Raw genomic sequence first — 24,605 nt, 5'->3', positions numbered from 1 at the left:
TTACGTTTGTGTTTGCATTTGTGTTGTTTGTTTTTGATTGGTTGTGGTTAGGGTTAATTTAAAAAGTAATATATTTCCTATACCTGGCCTATGCTGCTTATTAAACACACTAGTCATAGTCCTTTTTACAGATAGGGTTTTCACAGAGGCCAGTGGAGGGCATGGGTGGGACAGCTAGTTATATATATAAAACCAACATATTCAGATTATTGAATGTCGATTACCGATAGCTTTCCAGTTTCTTCAAGATTTGAAACTATTGCTACAATGATTAGCCTAATTATACTGTTGCACCCTTTTAATATAGAATGTGACGTTTCTAAAATAAAATGATTTTTCTGAATATAGTACTGTTTGAAGTTTGAGAAAGATACACCACTTCGTTTAAATTTAGATTAAATTTACTGCTAGTTAGAGAATATTGTCATTAGTGATTATGGTAATAGTAGCAATGCATTGTTTGTTCGTCTATCCGTTTCTCATTGGAAAAGTACAGAGATGAAAATAATTTACCTTAAATGTGCACATCTCTGCCATTTATATGCCTCAGTAGTTAGAATAGATAGAAATAAAATACATTGATGTTTATTAAAAGTGAAAATAATTTGTTAAGAATAAATAGTAATGCTGTCCAGACAAACTAATGTGCATGGTGAAATATTTTGGATCCCTTAGCTTTGCGTTAGACAAATTCCACTGTAATATAGTGATGATCCAGGGTGGGATGCTATTTTATGAAGTGGAAATAAAGCATCCCCCAAAAAAATTGTGTAAAAGGAAAGAAGTCTATTTTCTATTTGTCACCACTTGACTCATGTAAGTCAGTGCAGCCTTGTATTCTTCTCTTATTTGATATAGGAGCAGGTTGAATAACTAGCAATGTTAGTCAAATGTAAATTAATTTGGTGGTAATCATAGAAAGTTGACATTTTTATGGTCTTGTTTAGTTAAACACTAAATACACTGTCATTAGAAATTAAATTGATATTATAGTTATTATGGAATGTGATAAATAAAAACAAAATTTTGTAACGACTTTGGAAACTAACTTATTCTCTGTTATCACCACATTTTCCAAAGAACTTAATATCTGCCTCTTAACTTTAAAAAACACACTCTTTTAAAGAAATGTTCTCTTTATAAAAATAATTATCAATAAGGAAAATTGACTCAATTAAAAATTTTAACAACTTTATTATATATTGAAAATTGGAAACAAAAAAAAACAACAAAAGAAGCATAAGCCTTCTGTTCAGTTATATTGTTTCTAAATTATCAGCGTTTCAGTTTGATCCAAAGAATCAGGCAAAAATATTAATTATTCCATTGCTTTTATTCCAATTCTTTGATTGTTCATAACTCTTTGAACTTTAAAAACACAATGATGTTTGATATTCAGCTATATCGATGACATTGTCTTTTAGAAGAAAATGTTTTCACCTTCTGTGTTTTATCAAATTTTTTAAAATAATTTTTTTTGGGTGCTAAGCAAGTATGTCAGAAGAATACAGGTTTTTCTAATTTTGGAAATTTGTTTATGTGTAAATTGTGGTTAACTTGGCACAATTAGATTTCATTGAAATATTCTTTATGTATCATTTCAAAGAAATGATCAATATCTTTTTAAAATACACCCACAACTTATTTGCTCTGCCATCTTCTGTTTAGAAAAAAATATCTCTTAAACCACTTATCATAATGGGTCATCCATAAATGACGTCACGCTTTTTTTGACGATTTTTACCTCTCCCCTCCATCACATGTCGTCACAAAAAGCCAGACCCCCCCCCCCCCCCCAAATGACGTCACACCTCAGCCTAAAACCCCCCTCAAAATTGCAGGTAAATTTTTTTTAAACAGCTATATTTTTCCAAAATCTTGTCTGAACTCTGTCAAAATAGAGTATTTTAATCAATTGTTATTAAAATTTATTAAAACAGTTTTCTAAAACGCAAAATAACGTCTAAAATTCGTTTTCTAACATTGCTTTTTTATAATGCAAAAGTGTGACGTCGCACCATCTGAACCCCCCTCCCCCTCATCACACACTGTCACAAAATTACGGACCTCCCCTCCCCCTACGAGTGTGACGTCATTTATGGACAACCCCTAATGATAATATCATTTTACTTTCAAACTGAGTGTTTCCCATTTTGTATCCAGTTAAATACACATTGTGTTGAGCCTGAGTTAAAAAATAATGTGTCTCTGATCACAGATCTTTCAAAATTTTGTTTGTTTGCCAGATTCATTCTTTGATTGTATCTTAGTGTAAATAAGACACTTAAACTATGGTAGGGCAGAGCTTTATTTGTTGCAGTATATGACATTTCAAAGGGAGATAAATGAAATCTATCTTTGTAGACACCTGCATACTTTATAATGTAAACCTTCTGGTGTACATTTCAATAAATACCAGTAGTCTATAGTAGCCACTGTGTTTATTGATACATTAAACAAGTCATAAAAAATGTCCCTTCTCACTCTTAAATCTTGCACATCTTTAATGTTTAGATAATGGGGCTGTGTTCTTTGTTTTTTATTTCAGTCCTTTTTATTTGTTTTAAATACTGAGTTCATGATTTAAAAAAAACAAACAATTTAACACATTTAGTATTGATTAGAAAACTTGCCTTCTCAATTATTTTTACCATGATTGTGATAGTTTATTTAGAACTTTGGCTATTATTAATGTCATCTAGCAAGATGGACATGACATCAGCAAATAATTAAAAAACGTGAAAATCCACCCACTTACAAAAATGCTAATGTAATTATCTTTAATTAGCAGATCTCATTTCTTAAAACAAAGCATTGTGTAGATCTAAAAATATAAAAAAATGCTGAGTGTACAGAAATTAAACAAAGCAAAAGACCTGTTCTAAGCTTATCTGTTAGTGGGTGGACACAAGGGTGAGGGAATTGTTTTTTCTAACTTGCAAAATATCAAATATATACATATACGGAAGTTCTTGTGATCACTGCTTTTACAATTGGTTACATAATATTAAAATTATATACTGAATTAAGCAATAGCTTGATAAGAGGTGGAAAATCTCACATAGTATCATATTTTAGAAAGGGTAACTGTGATAGGTTATATGGTGGAACTGACTAGTCCAAAAAGCACAGCAGCCTTAAGTAAGAAATTATGTAATGTTATTTTATCCCAAAAGCATAGCTGCTTAAGTAAGAAATTATGTAATGTTATTTTATCCCAAAAGCATAGCTGCTTAAGTAAGAAATTATGTAATTTTATTTTATCCCAAAAGCATAGCTGCTTAAGTAAGAAATTATGTAATGTTATTCTATCCCAAAAGCATAGCTGCTTAAGTAAGAAGTTATGTAATGTTATTTTATCCCAAAAGCACAGCTACTTTTAAGTAAAAAATTTATATAATGTTATTTTTTTCAATATATTTTGACACCTTAGCTTTAATATACTACACTTACCTGTCTTCATCATAATAATCACACTCATGTCTTTACTTTGATCACATAATCAGGTCTTTATTTGTATCACACCCACCTGTCTTCTCTTATATCACATCCACCTTTCTTCTCTTATATCACATCCACCTTTCTTCTCTTATATCACATCCACCTTTCTTCTCTTATATCACACCCACCTTTCTTCTCTTATATCACACCCACCTTTCTTCTCTTATATCACATCCACCTTTCTTCTCTTATATCACACCCACCTTTCTTCTCTTATATCACATCCACCTGTCTTCTCTTATATCACACCCACCTTTCTACTCTTATATCACATCCACCTTTCTTCTCTTATATCACATCCACCTTTCTTCTCTTATATCACACCCACCTTTCTTCTCTTATATCACACCCACCTTTCTTTTCTTATATCACACCCACCAGTCTTCTCTTATATCACACCCACCTGTTTTCACTTATATCACACCCACCTGTGATATAAGGCCTATTATACTAAGAGTTAACAGAAGCTTTACTCACTGTTAAAAAAAGGCCACATCTTAGGGTAGTGGAGGGTTAATGTTTATAAATATCCCGGGAAACGACACCTACATTAACCATTATTATGTAAACCACATTCATAGAAAGCAAATAAAGATGCTTTTGTTTTTATATTTTAAAATAATTCTCTCATGTCTAAATGACTGAATGATTAACAAAGTTAAATTTAAGCCAACTTTTTAAAACATATTTTTAAAACGTATTTACTTTAGTTTTTTCTTCCTTCCCAAAATTGTTACTTTTTGATTAATATCTTAAGTGCCAAGAACTTTGGTGATACTTTTTTATTCTTTCTTTCAACCATGATTGAATTATTTATAATTTAAACAAAAATCAATGTTTGCCAATATTCTTAATTTTTTTTTTAGTTAGCACAACTGTTCATAGAAGGGTCACGCGCCAGTTAACTTGAAAACGAGACCAACATCTTGAGTCACCTATTAAACTTAAGAAAGACTTGTTTGAATAAAAAAATAAATACAAAGTTCTGATATCATTTATACAAACATTTTTTTGTCAAAGTTTACAAAACACTCAATTGAGTAAACATATTTAGAATCTAGATTAGTGTTAGTAATTATAGTAATTATTTAATTATTTGAAAAGTTAGTAAGTTAGTCAGGCTGCTAATCATGAATTCTTGTAGATTATTTATTTAACCTAAAATAAACAGGATGCTACTTCTAGAATATTCAAGATTGGCCTTTAAGAAGGAGGTGTAGAAGATTAATTTATTTTTAACATCCAGATGTGTGCACATTAAAGGTCAAGGATTTTGCTAGTTGTACTGATATCCATTTTTATTATCACTTAGGCTTCTGCTAGTTGTATTAAAATCCCCCTCCCCCCAGTTATAATCATGTACTGCTAGTTGTATTAAAATCCCCCTTCCCCCCAGTTATAATCATGTACTGCTAGGTGTATTAAAATCCCTCTGCTATAATCATGTACTGCTAGTTGTATTAAAATCCCCCCAGTTATAATCATGTACTGCTAGTTGTATTAAAATCCCACAGTTATAATCATGTACTGCTAGTTGTATTAAAATCCCACAGTTATAATCATGTACTGCTAGTTGTATTAAAATCCCCCTGCTATAATCATGTACTTGTAGTGTATTGAAATCCCCACCGTTGTATCGAGTGTATTTCAAGTGCTGAATGATTGTCTTCCGTGGCTTTCCCTTTTAATTGGGTTATCCCGCTGGTCCCGACAGCTTGCGCGCCACTATTGTAACATGTTTACCCGTTTTTGTTGAACAGTTGATATCAAGCTGGCGGGCCCTCCCTCTCTCTTTGTTGCCACTGTATGTTATCTTTTGAAACGCTCCTGTGAACATCCATGGCATTCTCTTCTGAAAATAATGCATGATACGATACCTCTGTATTGTCCGTAACAACATATATCTATGGTTTGGTCTATAATGATATAAAAAAATGACCCTGGTCCCAACATCAGTACTAACTTTAAAGCCGTTGTGGCTGGTATGGTTAGGGCCACGATGAAGGCTAGGCTCCCGTTATCGTCTTACTTATATAGGCTACTTACATACACGTCACAATACATGTTTCCATGGCAACGGTAAAGAATGTTCGTTATCATTCACTGCGTAAACTTTAAATACATATTTACTAGTTTTCTGTTTCTTTTATTTAACCAATAAATGTTTATATATTTTATTTAATGTATTTTATCTCATAGCTCAAGAGTAAATACTCATTAAAGATATGATCTGAACATTGTAAAAGGATAAAAAAAACAACAACCGAATGTCTAACTAACTTTTTTTTTGCCTAAAGTTTTTATTTAGAGTGGGGGGGGGGGGTAGATGTTTACAAGTACTTGAAAGCTTGAACCCAATTTTCTCAAAAGGGCACAGATGCAAGACGGTAAAACTAACGAACAGATAGGTATGTCAAGGTCCTGGACAAAGAAGATGTTTTTATTGCCCCCCCCCCACCCCCGGTCTGTACTACCACCACAGCGCACCCACGTCAAATGATATAAAATTGTCTTCCCCGGAGCTATAAACGTGTCTACAGCTGTGAAACACTGTACAACATCTGTCCTCATTCTCCCCTCTTGTTATGTTATTATAACGTTTACATGATGAACAGAGGAACACATTTGAGGTTTAGGGTTGAAATAGGGCTACCCCACTAATGGTTTCACTACTAAACAACACTGACGGTGAAAGATGACTATCTTTTATAGATCGGTCAAACCCCCACCGCGGGTGAGCCGTTGGGTTTTTCTTTCACCTGAAAGCCAGACAAGTGTTAAACATTTACAGTGGGCAGGGGTAGAGTGGGAGGGAGGGTGTACTGGCTACAAGAGGAACTAACAAGGTCAGGTGCTTGAGGAATAAAGAAACCTGCAGCACCCTCTTCACACCACCGTAACCAACCCCACAGCTAACTCCACGTTCTCCAGTACAAACGTACACACTTGTATATTACATAGAACCGTATTTAAAATTAACTCGTCCCTTTTTAAAACCAAACAAAACATTTGTTTTTGAAAAATAAAATTAGCGATGATTGAGATTTATATTTCCTGCGATAGCCTGCGACGCTATAGAAAATGTTGGTGCACGCGGACGAAAATTGTCTGTGACCCTTGTTTGTAATTGAATAACTCAAGTGTGATGAACAGCAACATCTTCATCACCACTTGCCGGGGAGTTTGGCCCACGCTACACTGCTCGGTCTTCCGATTTGGTAATTACGTCACGAACTAGCGCTGTAAATATTTATATACACCTCGTGTATGCGTGGCGTCCAATGGAAGTTTTATCACGAGCCAGCATCGTTCAGTTAGACATACAAACACCATGCACAATTTGTTTGCATCCTAAACATGACATTAGCATTTCTCTAACACGCACTGTGTTTGTTTACTTTTTGACTTGTTATCCTATGCTATTGTTATCTACCAAATTTTATGTTAACTCTGTCTTCCATATGAAAATGAATGTTCAACCCAGCACAATACTAGATTAATAAAAGAATAATGCATTATCTTTAAATTAGGAATTATAACTGATTTTTTACTTTCTTTTTCTCAATAGAAAGATATTAGACTATGTTTATAATCTAAGCAATATCAATATAATCATCATATCACTTAATCTTAAAAAATAACCACTTTAAGTCAAGTGACTTCTGTGGTATTGGGTTAAAAATAATTAGTATTAAACTTCAAATAGATCTAGCTTATTGCATTTATAGAACTACAATAGAAATACCAAGCGCAACATTTGCTGCTTTACACAACTACTCATCTTCATTGTCGTTTTAATTTTTCTCCGCGAAATAAAGTAAAAAAAAGATGGCGCCCGAGTTTCCCCCTCGATTCTGCTGGGATGTACCGCCTCGCTCCATCTTTCACGCGCACACAAACACGGGAGGCCGGTTGCTTCTAGGCCGCATATTGATTGTGTTGGTATTGGTCACGAATGCTGGGGTGCGTGTTGTGTGAGCAATTCCATTACTCAAATTGCTGGATTTAACAGTGGTGATCTTTAGCTGGTTTTACCCGACATTATTTTTAAATGACCTAATGGTAGTATAAAACCCGTCTTTTTATTTTATTTTAAAAAGTGATCGTCAGGAGGCCCCCAGTTTAAGAGTGAAATAAAGGAAGCGTTAACGTTCCCCTGGCCAAGCAGCTGTACTCGCCCTCTGCTAGATTTAACAAGTGTTACCAGGAAATCAGAGACTGTGTTTATGGATTTTACACTTGGTGCGTTGTTTACATAACGTATTGTAAGCTTCCATATCAACAAACTATAGACGTTTGTGCAGAGATCAAGTTCAACGATTGGTAGCACTTAGTGAAACATTAAACCGCACCTGATGGTTTCAGGAGCTTTTTCTAAGATTTGGATATACCACGAAGAAAGTTTTTAAGTGCCACGTTATTCCAACTGTATATCAGATCATCGTGGATAACCATAGGGTACGTATTTCTTTTATCTAATGACTCGGCTTGTTTAATGGCAATCTTCATTGGCTATCTTAATCATCTCTAATTAAATGATAAAGAAGAAAGACAGTTGCCGTTAATTTAAATGATCAAAGCCCTCAACTCATCATTGATTTTGTAAAACAGACTTTTAAAATAGAAACGTCCATAAAATGAAAGGCAGATTGTATCGTAGAACCGTAAATTACAATGTATTGATTGGTCCTAGACTGGGAACTCCTGTCTGTGCTGCCTAGTCTATCAACCATTACACATCACGATTGGTGTAAGACTGTGAGAACTCCTGTCTGTTCTGTCTAGTCTATCAACCATTACACCTCACGATTGGTCTTAGACTGGTAGCTCATGTTTGTTCTGTCTAGTGTATCAACCATTACACCTCACGATTGGTGTAAGACTGGGAACTCCTGTCTGTGCTGCCTAGTCTATCAACCATTACACCTCACGATTGGTGTAAGACTGGGAACTCCTGTCTGTTCTGTCTAGTGTATCAACCATTACACCACATGATTGGTGTAAGACTGGGAACTCCTGTCTGTTCTGTCTAGTGTATCAACCATTACATCCCACGATTGGTGTAAGACTGGGAACTCATGTCTGTTCTGTCTAGTGTATCAACCATTACACCTCACGATTGGTGTAAGACTGTGGGAACTCCTGTCTGTTCTGTCTAGTGTATCAACCATTACACATCTTGCATGGTTTATCATTAACATGGAACACACATTTTACATGTCCATTCATGTTGCTAGTTAATTATTAATACTCATGTTTGCTGTTTCACATCGTTTGGTCAAAACTAGGCTAGTTATAAATCATCATTGACAGACATAAAAAATGTGTTTCTTTTCTTTAACGAACTTTATTTGGTCATGTGATAGTAGTTGGGGTGTGTGTTTCTGACGACTAGCCTACTATGTACTGGCGCCATATACCTTTGCTATGCACCATATGCCACCATACGCTATGAGTAATGGTAATCCAATACACAATGGTAAGGAGACTATAGGATGGGATGTGCTAAAAGCTGTCGTGGCCTGTATCATTTGATAGATCGTTTAAAAAAAAAACTACGGAGTTTTATATAACGAAACAAATAGGCATGAACTGCAATTTATTTACTAACAATTATTCAGTTGTTTATTTTATAAAAATGCATGTAGTTTATTAATAACAATGTAAGTTACCTTTTGTCTTTCATTTATTTGATGTGCTGTAGAAAGATCAATATTTAAAAAATAATATTGCAGCAGGCCTAACTAGAAGCGAGAAAAAAAAATGATCTGGCAATCTAGAGTTTCTGTCCAGGTTATCCTCTCTTTGTTGCACCCTTTCATCTCTGGATCCTCCCATTCTCTGCATTCGTCCGCCTCCCCGGTTGGGGTAATGCCCGCAAGTCATTATTTTCTGGACAGGGATTTGGCTAGTCAGAAGCCCGGGCTTGTAAATGATATGCCGCTCCCGTGAAGTGGGTTTAGAGGAAATCGTTCCTATACAGCTAGAAATTAATCCTCAAGTGCACGATCTTCATATAAATATAAAATAACTATTAGAGAAAAGCTAGGCAAGTATCGGTGTTTGTGATTGGCCTAACTTTCTGTCGTTTGATTACATGTTGCTGTTGTTGTTTTAGAGCACTCAATGAAATAGCTGTCATAACATTCCTCAACAACTACGCTTAGTCCCTACCTATGTTTAGATATTGCAGATGTTAAAAGCGAACTGTAATCTTGGCTACACACAGCTCCTCAAACATAAACCCATGTGTTTGTAATCCTACTGTTTTCTAAAACATGGCTGTTTGAAATAATCAATCCGCTGTATAGGATTACATTAGACGACCTATTAGTAATGATTTGAAGATGTCTGTTAGTAAATTAAAGGGATGTTGCACATAATGTTCTGCAGCCAGACTGTGTATAAAAAAATGCCGTGTTCTTACTAGAGCTGGGCAATGATTACATTGTTTTGTACAATAATTGGTACTTGGTTTAAAAGCTGTTAGTTTTTGTTCCCGCCTTACCCGTCTGCTATGATCGTCAAGTCCAGCTTTCTTGTATTTGATTCTACTTTACACAGAGCCCCCAATCAATATGAGTGTTGGTATTTTTTTTATATCTGTGTTATGTATGCGCACGCACCCCATGATCGCGCGCACACAATTGTAAGCGTCGCACAAGAGCGGCTTTAAATATCAATAGCACAACATGCAACATTGATCTTCCATTTATGGATCCCACAGCTAATTCCAAATGGGACTACATCTCTTAATACTCCTCCAACCAATTTTTTTTTTCAACGTGAGATCATACATTATTTTTTATACATTTTCTATTGCTTACTCATAAAAGCGTAAATAAATGCTTTACTTCAATTTTATTCGTTTGGTGTCTTATTCTCAACTCCTATCCCAACTATAACTACAATTAAACCCATTCTGTGTCGTATTTCCAACTTTTATCCCTCATCCCCCATCTCAACTACAATTAAACCCATTCTGTGTCGTATTCACATCTTCTAACCCTCATCCCCCATCACAACTACAATTAAACCCATTCTATGTCGTATTGCCAACCTCTCTCCCCTATCCCCACTACATCTACCATCCAACCCGCCAACCGCCAGCCAGTAGTTCCTTATCTCTGGTTATCAGAATGTCATCACACAGGCGTCTTGTCCGATCTTTCAAACAGGACCCAACAAGATGTAAAACCGTATTAACCCTTGCAGACGCACTGTCTTTTAACTCGTATAATCAAAATTTATTAACTCTTGCAGGCATGTTTTAACTATACAACAGAACCGTATCAACTCTTGCAGACGTGTTTTAACTCTATACAACAGAATCGTATTAACTCTTGCAGGCATGTTTTAACTATACAACAGAACCGTATTAACTCTTGCAGGCGTGTTTTAACTCTATACAACAGAACCGTATTAACTCTTGCAGACGCCCCGTATTTTAGCTCGTATAACTCGAGGCTATTTTCCAATTCAAACTGAGCATTCCGTCAGATATTAATCTTTGATGCGGATTGAACGAATCGGCTTGCATGCCACTAAAACATTATTAGGGTAACTGTACATGTGAATCAATTTCCCCAATGACTGTAGCAATTAAAACACTGAGAAGCAGACAATTATGCATTTTACCGGTACCATTGATTTTATACATAGATGTTAAAGTTTATTTCCGTGTTGGGCCAATTTTTCGTTTCAATTCGTGATGGTGTTTTCTCCATCGATCCGCTAATTTTTCCCCTCAGCCAGGACACGCGTGTAGCCTGATCTATAATTGATCCATCTCGGGACCTCCACCCGTGGTGTAAATCATTTATTCAGAGTGCCAGGAGCGTGAGTAGATGAATAAAACATGCTCTTCCTTCTACTGCCTCAAGACTCACACAAGTGGTAAACAACACGTGCGTGCTCATGATACTGGCCCGCATTCAATGCCCACATTCTGGTCAATAGTCTACTATCTTATTCCGATACACAGCGGCATACTCCGTCCAATCAAGCTGCAGTCATTCATTATTCTTCATGGAATTCTGACATGGAAGCCACGCAGCTACTGGCTTGCATTGTTGTCAGACGACGTTCCAGTGAAACAGTTTTGTAAAAATCTTTATAACTTCTTGAATAGTCAAAACAATGCTAGGCCGTGGACAATGAATTTATTAGTGTTACTCATTTCTTCATTCAATATAGGAAACTCTTTTTAAATCCTCAAAAAAAAAAAAAAAAAAAACCCACCATGAAAGTGTGTATAAAATAAAAAATCACTCGTCCAGAATTGAGGTGCCGAAGTGACCGTGATGTCTGATTGACTGAAGTACTAATCAATTAGCCAGCAATTAGATATGAGTTGTACGTGTCAGTGAATGTTGTCAGTCACAGCTCACCACTCAGTCTACCGTTACCATTTGTTAGCTTTAAAGGGACCAGCCCCCTCCCACGTTTGCTACAAAAATCAATCAGCGTGTTATACGGGCTGTCCACAAGTTAACACATTTTCCCCAGAAAAAAATGATGGCTTTTTGTGTGTGTGTGAGCGCGCACTCCTTTCCCCGATCCTCTCGGCGCTATAATTGAATGAGTATGAGAAATCCGAGTCAAGCCAGCACAGTCCGCGCTACATTCAAAGTGATGAGGGATCAAACACAACCCTTTTCAGTTACCATAGAACCAGCTCAACCATTGCACACAGATTAGTTGTCAGAATTTTTAGCAGTGCAAGTTAACCATTTAAAAAAAATTATTTGAAATAACCAAGCAAGGGTGTGTTTTTTTTTTTAATGTAAATAAAATATTTTAAAATTATACTTTATATACGTTAATGTTTTGATTCGCATTCTAAATTATTTGTGGAGAATTTAATTATAAAAACAATTCTATAGAAATTTAAAAATAGATGAAAAAAGCTATAGAGGTCTGCACTTTTATTCAAGGTTTCTTGCAAAATCCTTTGTTTAAAATAAAAAAAATCCAAACAAATCCCATTTAATTTCACTACTTTTAAAAATCCAATTGTCTTTTAGATCATGTCAGGTTATGAACGATATTTTAAATGCCATTTCTATACTTAATCCGTCTCTTTAACATCCAGAAAAATCTCACCAAGCTGTTTTCGATTTTTGTGAAGTATTAAAGTGTCTCCCTCCCCCTCCCCGTGAGACAACGTTAAATGTCAACCCAGCGAGTTATATAGCAGAGTATCACAGCCCAGCATATAATAAGCATGCCAGAAATTAATACCCTCAGCTCGTCTGTCTGAGGCTTCCAGATGAGAGGGTGAGAGAAATTTCTTGAAACACATGGACCGGTTGTTAAAAATAGCACGGAAGCTACACCACACTGCTATCAACTAACTGTTAGATTGACGCGAAAATACATCACAGCTAATGCATAATTCATTTACTCATTCATCCTTATGCATTGTCACCTATGTGTGAAAGGCTTTTTCTATGATTGAATTTAGTCTTGTAAGCCTGGAGTCCAACTCTCTTCTCTTCGTTTTTTTTGCTGTAATGTTGTGTAGAATGTAGAGCATTTGAACGAAACAATAGCTACGGTATGCTTTAAAACATATATCTTGCAGGTTATAAAAACTGTTTATTTATCCGATTGTTAAATCTTTACTAATCTCTAGGTGTGATCACATCGAGAATAAGCAAAGAGCGGATATATTTAAACTCGCTACTGTATCATCTCTTCGCTTGCTTCTCACTACTAGTACTAGTATAGAACAGTCTGAAATAGTCAAAATGGCAATTGATTTATTCCTTGAATGAAAAACGTTTCTATTGGTCTATTATCTAACTCCCTGTTTCCACTTTCACTTAGTGCGGAGTTTTCAGGAGTTGTTGGGGTTAGTTTAACAAACACATTTAAATGCCATTACGTTAGTAGATGATGGATCATTTTTATCGAGTCAGTGAAGTAAAGCTTGCTTGAAATTTTCAATGCCTAGACTGAGATTTCTAAGGGCTCGCAAACCAGTACACAAATATTTTTCCAGCTACCATAACTTATGAGTAAACGTCTTAGTTCCAACCGATCAATTTTACAAGTCGGGTTTAAACTCATAAAGCTAGGATTGAGTATTAAATCACAACTTGTAGGAAATAAGGAATCGTGGGCGGCAAGAGTCGATGTTGAGTTAAAGAAGATGGATGATCGTAATCCTCATAGGAAGATGGAAATGTCTTTAAAACCTCCCCAAGCTTTATGGATGCTGGAGAGAAATACCGGTACTTCTCAATATTTTTGACACGACTTTCAGACACCGGCAAATTGTCTTAGTACTTGTTAATACATTTGTCTTCTGTAGTGGACATTTTATCTTGACCAGTTGCATCCAACACCTGCACTGTTTGGTAATTAACTGTGTCATTTAATCCCAAGATTTTTGTTGTTTAGACTTGCCGGTAAACAGTCGGTACCGACCAGTCACTGGATAATTGACGTTGCTTAGCACTCAAATGGAACTAATAAATTATTGAAGAGAGACGAACCCTGCCAGACTGACCTAATTTTATTGACCTTTTCCACTTATAAATAAACATTGAGTATTTATATCAGTTGATTTTTGCGAGATGAACTCTCTGATGGCGACCGGACAGTTGATTACAACGCCACAAACTATTGTAATTCATTCGCCAGCCGGCAGGATAAATAGCGTGATCGTTGGAGCCAAACCGTAGCATTTTCTCAATTGTCCATTTTCTATAAGTAGGGGTCCCGACGTTTGGGCACCGACCACATAATGAAGGAGTGTGATGTTTCATCAGTCAACTGATTGCTAGAAATAACTGTCATGAAAAATGCATTTGGTTCTCTGTCCTTCCATTTTCCTACTCCAGCGGGTAGCCGGTCGTGTGTTAGGGTAACTGTTGTGGACATGTGGGCGAGTTAAACAAGTAAAGACTCCACCAGCATATTTTTCTTTCGTCCAATGTATTCCGGTCCATTAGAGATGCCGGGATAAAAGTCTGGCGTTTCTATAATGTTGTTAAAGCCAGACCATCGGCTCCTGCGATGTTGATACACTTTCGAGAGTAGGTTACTGGAAGATTTTTTTTTTTACAAAAACTAAACTAACATCTGCGAGCTCTTGGGTTTAATAAACATCACTCAAAAATCTACCAGCCAGTATTGTAAGCCACTCATCCTACACTCCCATTGTAACATCATTATCTCAAAGTTTTAATCTTTTTTTTTCTGCTCTCATTTACCTGAAGCTGTTTGGGTTATTTTCCCAATGTTATTTATATCTATACGTAGTGTAAGTGTTTAGACAAAGGGAAAGCAGACGTTACAAGGACGATACTTGGCTAATGTAAAACCTAGCTCCGTTGAAATGCATACAAACATTAGCTTTAAGCACTAAGACATCTTGTGAACGGTTTTTTGTTTCATCTAAATGCCAGCTATACTCATTAACACACCGTCTTCTTTTCATATAGCAGGAATGTGCATGATATATATATATATATATATATATATATATATATATATATATATATATATATATATATATATATATATATATATATATATATTAGTGAGTGTGTGTGTGTGTCTGTATTTACTCCTGTTCTATAATGTACAGCTGGCTGTAGCTACAGAATTCCATACAGGCAGTTGTTTGGCATTTGGTTGTATACAAGAAAAGTGGCTTTTGGCGACACAATAATTGCCATGGTTGCTGACACATTCTAAAGATAGCGTTTACAGGAGCTTGATTACCCGTGGTTTCCAGTGTGGCAGACAAGCACGCAAACCATCAATGTTTCAGTGGGTTGCAGCGCTAGACATGCTGGTTACGCTTTCCTGAAGTTTACATTTTTTACGAAGGGTTTTAAAATAGAACGGTGATCGTCTTTGTCTAATGTGCCTCCATTATGTATTCATTTACTTCTGGAATTTTGCCTAGACCAGTTCAAATGCTAATGTTTGAGTTTGTATGGAAGTGATCAGTCAAAGCTGGCTGTGTGGGTATGAAAGTGTTGGCTATGTGGGTATGAAAGTGTTGGCTATGTGGGTATGAAAGTGCTGGCTATGTGGGTATGAAAGTGTTGGCTATGTGGGTATGAAAGTGTTGGCTATGTGGGTATGAAAGTGTTGGCTATGTGGGTATGAAAGTGTTGGCTATGTGGGTATGAAAGTGTTGGCTATGTGGGTATGAAAGTGCTGGCTATGTGGGTATGAAAGTGTTGGCTATGTATGTGGGTATGAAAGTGCTGGCTATGTATGTGGGTATGAAAGTGTTGGCTATGTGGGTATGAAAGTGCTGGCTATGTGGGTATGAAAGTGTTGGCTATGTGGGTATGAAAGTGTTGGCTATGTGGGTATGAAAGTGTTGGCTATGTGGGTATGATCAGTAGTGCTGGCTATGTGGGTATGAAAGTGTTGGCTATGTGGGTATGAAAGTGCTGGCTATGTATGTGGGTATGAAAGTGCTGGCTATGTGGGTATGAAAGTGCTGGCTATGTGGGTATGAAAGTGTTGGCTATGTGGGTATGAAAGTGCTGGCTATGTATGTGGGTACGAAAGTGTTGGCTATGTGGGTATGAAAGTGTTGGCTATGTGGGTATGAAAGTGCTGGCTATGTGGGTATGAAAGTGCTGGCTATGTATGTGGGTATGAAAGTGTTGGCTATGTATGTGGGTATGAAAGTGCTGGCTATGTGGGTATGAAAGTGCTGGCTATGTATGTGGGTATGAAAGTGTTGGCTATGTATGTGGGTATGAAAGTGTTGGCTATGTGGGTATGAAAGTGTTGGCTATGTGGGTATGAAAGTGTTGGCTATGTGGGTATGAAAGTGTTGGCTATGTGGGTATGAAAGTGCTGGCTATGTGGGTACGAAAGTGTTGGCTATGTATGTGGGTATGAAAGTGTTGGCTATGTGGGTATGAAAGTGCTGGCTATGTGGGTATGAAAGTGTTGGCTATGTGGGTATGAAAGTGCTGGCTATGTGGGTATGAAAGTGCTGGCTATGTATGTGGGTACGAAAGTGTTGGCTATGTGGGTATGAAAGTGCTTACTATGTGGGTATGAAAGTGCTGGCTATGTGGGTATGAAAGTGTTGGCTATGTATGGGGGTATGAAAGTGCTGGCTATGTGGGTATGAAAGTGCTGGCTATGTATGTGGGTATGAAAGTGATGGCTATGTATGTGGGTATGAAAGTGATGGCTATGTATGTGGGTATGAAAGTGATGGCTATGTATGTGGGTATGAAAGTGATGGCTATGTGGATATGAAAGTGTTGGCTATGTGGATATGAAAGTGCTGGCTATGTGGGTATGAAAGTGTTGGCTATGTATGTGGGTATGAAAGTGTTGGCTATGTGGGTATGAAAGTGCTGGCTATGTGGGTATGAAAGTGTTGGCTATGTGGGTATGAAAGTGTTGGCTATGTGGGTATGAAAGTGCTGGCTATGTGGGTATGAAAGTGCTGGCTATGTATGTGGGTATGAAAGTGCTGGCTATGTATGTGGGTATGAAAGTGTTGGCTATGTATGTGGGTATGAAAGTGCTGGCTATGTGGGTATGAAAGTGCTGGCTATGTGGGTATGAAAGTGCTGGCTATGTGGGTATGAAAGTGCTGGCTATGTATGTGGGTATGAAAGTGCTGGCTATGTATGTGGGTATGAAAGTGCTGGCTATGTATGTGGGTATGAAAGTGTTGGCTATGTATGTGGGTATGAAAGTGCTGGCTATGTGGGTATGAAAGTGCTGGCTATGTGGGTATGAAAGTGCTGGATATGTGGGTATGAAAGTGCTGGCTATGTGGGTATGAAAGTGCTGGCTATGTGGGTATGAAAGTGTTGGCTATGTGGGTATGAAAGTGTTGGCTATGTGGGTATGAAAGTGTTGGCTATGTATGTGGGTATGAAAGTGCTGGCTATGTATGTGGGTATGAAAGTGCTGGCTATGTGGGTATGAAAGTGCTGGCTATGTGGGTATGAAAGTGTTGGCTATGTGGGTATGAAAGTGCTGGCTATGTGGGTATGAAAGTGTTGGCTATGTATGTGGGTATGAAAGTGCTGGCTATGTGGGTATGAAAGTGCTGGCTATGTGGGTATGAAAGTGTTGGCTATGTGGGTATGAAAGTGCTGGCTATGTGGGTATGAAAGTGTTGGCTATGTATGTGGGTATGAAAGTGCTGGCTATGTGGGTATGAAAGTGCTGGCTATGTATGTGGGTATGAAAGTGCTGGCTATGTATGTGGGTATGAAAGTGCTGGCTATGTATGTGGGTATGAAAGTGCTGGCTATGTATGTGGGTATGAAAGTGTTGGCTATGTATGTGGGTATGAAAGTGTTGGCTATGTATGTGGGTATGAAAGTGTTGGCTATGTATGTGGGTATGAAAGTGTTGGCTATGTGGGTATGAAAGTGCTGGCTATGTGGGTATGAAAGTGCTGGCTATGTATGTGGGTATGAAAGTGCTGGCTATGTATGTGGGTATGAAAGTGTTGGCTATGTATGTGGGTATGAAAGTGCTGGCTATGTATGTGGGTATGAAAGTGTTGGCTATGTGGGTATGAAAGTGTTGGCTATGTGGGTACGAAAGTGTTGGCTATGTGGGTATGAAAGTGTTGGCTATGTGGGTATGAAAGTGTTGGCTATGTGGGTACGAAAGTGTTGGCTATGTGGGTATGAAAGTGTTGGCTATGTGGGTATGAAAGTGCTGGCTATGTGGGTATGAAAGTGCTGGCTATGTATGTGGGTATGAAAGTGTTGGCTATGTGGGTATGAAAGTGTTGGCTATGTGGGTACGAAAGTGTTGGCTATGTGGGTATGAAAGTGCTGACTATGTGGGTATGAAAGTGCTGGCTATGTGGGTATGAAAGTGTTGGCTATGTGGGTATGAAAGTGCTGGCTATGTGGGTATGAAAGTGCTGGCTATGTGGGTATGTAAGTGTTGGCTATGTATGTGGGTATGAAAGTACTGGCTATGTGGGTATGAAAGTGCTATGTGGCTATGAAAGTGCTGACTGCGCCACCTGCTAGTGACATGTTGAGCCCCGTGTGAGATCTCCTGTGTGATACCAATGTTTATTTATTCCCCGAATAGTTAATGCCTTCTTGTTTAACTGCAGCATTGGCACGTCTTGTGCACCGACCTGCCGTTATACAATGGCTTTAAGGTCTCTACATCTTTGTTTCTTCCGTGATGTTTTCAACGTGCAGTTAAACAATTGTTTTAGAGTATTATACATCTTTTTGTTATTTACGGAAAGACTAAACATTATAACTTTAGAAAATTAAATATTTATTTTTAAATATTTCTCTTATGTGCTTACAATAAAAAAAAAATCCTTCATACATTATTTCTGTCTTATTGGTCCTGACTAAGACCTACACCCAAAAAGAAATTTTTTCGTGGGTTTTGTTTTTTTGAGGTTTAAAGATTTTTTTTTTTGGTATTCTTTATGAATTTCATCGTCTTCCTAAAATGGTTCAGTAAAAAAATAATTCACCATAAAGATGAAGTACTCTCCTTTAATCTATTCATAATTGTGTGTGCTGTGTGTCATTATTCGTTAGGCCGTGTCTTGACGTAGTGCTAGGGACACTACTGACATGGCAGTACAAAAGATACACCCGGGTGGGTTAAAGGCGTACGAGAAACGCAGGAAAGCGATAAAATGCTAGCTACGTTGGTTCGTATTTATTGTGGGGGAGTGCGGGACCTCCACATAGGATAGGTAGAGCTGACCTTAACGTAACCTGTTTGACGTGCTCTCCGACCTACATGGGTTTGGGAATCCCCTGGAAGAAAGCGTCGACTTAAGGTTAGAAAAACCATTTTGTTTGTGTGCGTTCTCCCACCGTCTCTAGTCATGGTTGTCTTTCATAGGTCATTAGGCGCAGCTGAATTTATTTATCTTTTGTTAGTCTGAATCAATCCTTAAGCGATTTGGAGATTCCCTTATCTCTCGCACATCCTTTCCCAGGATGTAAGTCTATTAGAATAGAAATGGATTAATTTTCCTCGTCTCATGTAGCGCTGCTGTGTTCTGGTGTACTTGTGTGTAAAAGCCAGTTGATGCGAGTCTACGATCGTAAAATCGAGGCTTGCTTGTTGAGCGCAGTCAGAACCTTGCAATTAACCCCAACAAAGCGCCGCCAGTGTTAATGATGAGAGTGCATGAAAGGTCAAAGCCGTATCGTGGCCTAATTGTCTTATGTTATGAGACACGCCTAATTACATACAGCTGGTTGACATTACAATGGCTATCATCTGTTGCACCGTGTTTTACATGCTGACACATAATATTCGCTTGCATTAAAGTAAACATGATATTTGATATATTATTTACACATTAAATCTGATTATGCATTTTCACATATTGCAATTTGTTATACTAACGAATGACATACTTTTTTTTTCTCATTCATCATATATATGAGGCCTATATATGTGTATGTATATAAACAGGTTGTTAATTAATTATGTACCGTTTATTAGTGGATTGAATATACCAACCATAGCGATTATACATTTTAAACTCTTAAAAGATGTTTTAACAATAAACCGTAACACACATCGGTCTGTTTATGTTATAAGAAGTACGGTGTATCGTTTTTAGACCCAGGGGTATTAAAAACCCCACAGTAGCTAAGAACTAAATGTGTTTGAGACGACTTGCTAAAATTTGGTATAGGATATGTGAGTTCTCAAGTAGCGCAGCCTTACCTGTGTGTGCGTCATGTTGCATCATTGAAACTCATCACGTGTGTGGGGGGGGGGGGGATGTGTAAAAGAACATAATATATTGTCTTGTTTATTTGTTGATAAGCTATCGCGGTTTAGAAAGTGAAGGAATTTTAAGCTATTACTATTAAGCAATTTAAAAAAAAAATCTACTATCAGGAACTTTCGTTGCGTGTTTAAAGCTGTCAGTGTTTGATAAATAAGCGAGCTAGTGTTTTTATTCTATCCTTTTTATTTGAATCACACCTAACGTGAAAATTAAGAGCAAAAAGTAAAAAAAAAAACAACAACAAACGAACAATAAAAAAACAACCAAAGAACAAAAAATGTATCTAAAAAGCAGGATAAAAAAATAGAATTGAGTTTCTTGTAGTTCACTTTGATTTCTTACCAAATTTATTCTCACTTTTTCCAGGGATGGACTGAATTTCACACAACGCCGACAAGGCAGGATATCAACATATAACAGCATCTCTTCAGCTTTAGTTGATAAGGCCGTATAGGATTTAACTACAGGTACAGTAACAAAATATATTTGTTTTAAAGCATTTATTTGCCCGTGTAAAATTGTGTCACACTTACTGGCTGTTGATATAAAAAAAAATATGCATGTTGTAGTCGAATGATTAGCCTCTGACACACTGAAGCCCTTATAAACACTTGTAAAAGCTATGAGGATAAGAGACGGCACCATTTAGGCTTTTAGCTCTATCATCTTACCAAGCATTGTTGGATGCTATGATACCGATAGTATGGGCTGCACGGGGCGCGTGCTGAGCTCACCAGCTCAGGTGGAAGATGTATGTAACTCTAGACTTCCTCTAGGAATATTAAGTGTAAACACCGCGCGGTGGCAAGCTTCATGTTCCTTCATTCAACAAAAGATGGTGGATCTTGAACATTTACTGGTTTAGTACATCGCGCCTTCGTGTGGGGGTGGTGGAGGGGGGTGGGAGGGAGAATTTAGTAACACCTGTCAGTGCTAGGTTCATACACCCAAATCACCGTGGATATAACAACACCCCCTCATACCTTAGATGTTATAACAACACCTAAGCACCCAGGGGGTCTACACGTGAGACGTGTTATACAGCGGCAACAATTTTATTTACAATATAGAGTAGTTACAGTCCTGAGAACATTGACTGTCTTTTCTGTAGACAACATTGACACTAAGAATCTTTAAGCTGGCCATTAAGCACGGGCTAAAGACTGTCTTTGTTTTCCCTCAATATAGGCTGTAAAAATGTTTTTTTACTGCTGGCTTAACACAAGTAAATTAAAATCTAAAGCTTTACATTTCAACACTGCACCAAAAGTAGGCTTTTTGTTTTGAAATATAGTTTTTAATAATTCAACTTTTTTTACACTTGTTTTGTAACGAATAAATTAAAAAAAAAGGTTTCATATTTTGATTTTATTAAACCAACACCCAAGCCTTACCAAAATATTTTTTGTTTTTTAAAAGTCGCATTGATATTATTTTTACATAGCTAGGCCCCCCTATCCTGAACGTTCTGTTCTTTACCGAAAGGCCCCTGTAGGCCTTGCACTCACTAGCCTAGCTCATAACATTTGGCTAAATTACAATTGTTTATTTTCTGTTGATAGACAGTCCTAGACAGATAGCATTATTTATTTTAATTACTTGCACAATTTGATTGACGGTCATACACATTCATTTGAATGGGGCCTAGACCTACTTGTACAATGTTTTAACAGAACTCTTCTATACATAAGCATCGTTTATCTCCCAGACCCTGTACTATACACACCACTAACATGTCTCTCCCCCTCCCCCTAAACACTGTGCATGTCTATCTCCCTAACAAGAAAGGTTTTCATTACCTTGACTAGTTCCACTGCTGGGGTTTAATTTCATGTCTATCTCCCTAACAAGAAAGGTTTTCATTACCTTGACTAGTTCCACTGCTGGGGTTTAATTCCATATCTATCTCCCTAACAAGAAAGGTTTTCATTACCTTGACTAGTTCCACTGCTGGGGTTTAATTCCTCCCCCACCTTGTGCTCGCCTGGCTGAGCTGGACATCAAATCTAATCTGGCACTGCCACTTTTGTGTCCCCATGATTTCAGCCCATCACTTAATGGAAACTAGGTCAGCGTCTTCCGTGACGTGAATGATAAGATGCTCCAGGAGAGAGTACTGGCCACGAAGTCAGGCGATGCTCGGTCAAATAGTTCACACAGAGCCGTGCTCCTCGTCTAGAGGCTACTGCCACAATATCTTATGCTAGTAGCTAATGCTAGTATACACCAACACTACCAACCCATACTACCATCTAACACTACCATCCAACCCTACCATCCAACACTACCAGCCCACACTACCAACTCACACTACCAACTCACACTACCAACTCACACTACCAGCCCACTCTACCAACTCACACTACCAGCCAACACTACCAACTCATACTACCAGTCCACACTACCAGCCCACACTACCAGCCCACCCTACCAGCCCACCATCTGATGCTAGTATACACCGCCCAAACACCTGCTAAAACAGGACCCAACAATCAGGATTCTAGAAGTTTTACATTGAGACACTTTTACGGCCAGATAAATTTCCCCACATGTGTGGGCTATCAGTTGTTTTATTATTCCGGACAGATTGCGTGGAGTGGACTGAAATTAAATCTCACTGACCGTAAGGAAACACCGATGGCTTAGCTTGAATGAGTGTTTCCACATTGTAGTGTTGAATGTATTTAAAATCCTTGAGAAAGAAGTATAATGGACCATGTTTTTGTTATGTCCTCCAGGCACAAATACGTGCAGTAGATTGACACGGTGTGACTTGATTCTATTCTACAGATGTACATCGATGGTAGGCACAATCATGACGACAACATAATAATGCACTATGGATTCCAGTCCTGCTACATCATCTCTGGCCAATGGAGTTGGCTCGGGAAGCGTTAGGTCAGCACGCCAAGCCCCGAGCGCTCAGCGCTCATCGAAAAAGGCGCGCACAAAAAATCGAGGCAGTCAGACCTGTAGTTCTGACGACGAGGACCTCCATTCAGACGACAATCTCAGACCTTACGAGGAGGTCAAGGTCGCCCATCACGACAAAAAATTGATTGGACTAGGTGAGAAAAAAAATATGTGTTTGTGTGTTCTAATGAGTTCAAGTGCAAATACTTGTTTGTTGGTTTGGGTGTAGATTTGTGTTCCACGTCAGCGTAAAAATATGTTCTTATTTAACTAAACAATAAACAAACATCACATGAAACTATCTGCATTTCATTAATCACAGAAACTATCAGTTTTCAAAATTGTAAGTACCAGTTAATCCCTTAAACCTGAGACTATGAGTTCATCAATTATAACAACATGAAAAACTATCCTTTAATGTATTCGTAAATTACGCATACTTTAGGTAAAGTGTATTGTTGCAATATGCTTCTCAAGAAAATGTAATAAAACACAAACAATTGAACTACATTCAACTGTCTTATAATTGCGAGCACTAAAGTTTCCCAACATTTGGACTGTCTTTAGAAGTCTAAAATCTGCATGTTTTTATCTGCAGGCCAGGCTACTCCCCCTCATCTCTGTAGCCTACTGAAAATGCAATAAGCAGCGACCGTGCCTGCCCCTCCGCCCCTACCAGCCCGTAAGCAAGAATCAAATAACGAAAATCAATCATCACTTTTCCGCAGTTCCCTACAACCGTATGACACTTTGCTGGGAACCACGGGAACAATTTCCGGCTTCGAAACCGGCATACAAAGCAGATCCACAGACACGCAATATGAGCTGAGAAAGAGATGTATGAGCTTAGGTCAACCAACAAACGTGTCCAACAAAAGTACCCGCTCCCGAGTTTATTGTCTGCTCAAAGCTTGGCTAGATAACTGCAATAGAAAAGTAGATCCCACACAGAAACCCATCTTCACATCAATGGATGTCAGCTTCAAAGATTCTCATTTCGTGCGGGGTTTAAGAAAAAAACTAAATCATGTAGCTGAACACAGAGGGGTTGGTACAGGATGACAGGGGTCAGTAATCCAAGGATAAATCCAGTACCGATATGTTTCTGCACCTCTGTAGACTTACAGACTTATCTATGCTACAGCAGAAATATGGTGCGCGTGTTCTGCTTTATGGATACGAGATTGGCCCCATAATGTCGCTACTGGCCTGAAGCTAAAACACTGTAAGAAAACTATTGTTACCACAACAATCGGAAGTCGCCAAAGGATTGTATTAAAAACTTTATTTTTATAAGTACCCTATTTTTACATTACAGCTAGAGATCGTGTTCCCCCCACCAAGTTCTTTGTGTTGTCTTCATTTTGTCATAGGAACTGTCTTTGTTACCACATCCTGACTTCCCGGTCCAACTAATTAGCAAGTAGCT

General features: G+C 37.7%; 1 protein-coding gene across 5 annotated transcripts in view; it reads left to right on the top strand.

Annotated features, from left to right (window-relative positions):
* Positions 1-24,605, top strand: part of LOC131950962 (teneurin-m) — an 86,078-nt gene that overhangs the window by 1,856 nt on the left and 59,617 nt on the right. For 3 of the 5 annotated variants that reach the window (XM_059313197.1, XM_059313196.1, XM_059313193.1), the window contains exons 1-3: positions 7,458-7,959; positions 20,630-20,730; positions 23,054-23,331. In XM_059313197.1, coding sequence (XP_059169180.1) covers positions 23,103-23,331 — 229 coding nt within the window. In that variant the 5' untranslated portion in view covers positions 7,458-7,959; positions 20,630-20,730; positions 23,054-23,102. Of the gene's footprint in view, positions 1-7,457; positions 7,960-20,629; positions 20,731-23,053; positions 23,332-24,605 lie in introns of those variants that run through there. The other 2 variants (XM_059313194.1, XM_059313195.1) reach the window with 2 other exon arrangements.

Source organism: Physella acuta, unplaced genomic scaffold (genome assembly GCF_028476545.2).
Source record: "Physella acuta isolate Inbredline_101_S28 unplaced genomic scaffold, ASM2847654v3 ptg000792l, whole genome shotgun sequence".
In the NCBI taxonomy this organism is placed as follows: Eukaryota; Metazoa; Mollusca; class Gastropoda; family Physidae; genus Physella; species Physella acuta.
Note: the sequence above shows the minus strand (reverse complement) of the source record. Positions and strands in the feature narration are given on the sequence as shown.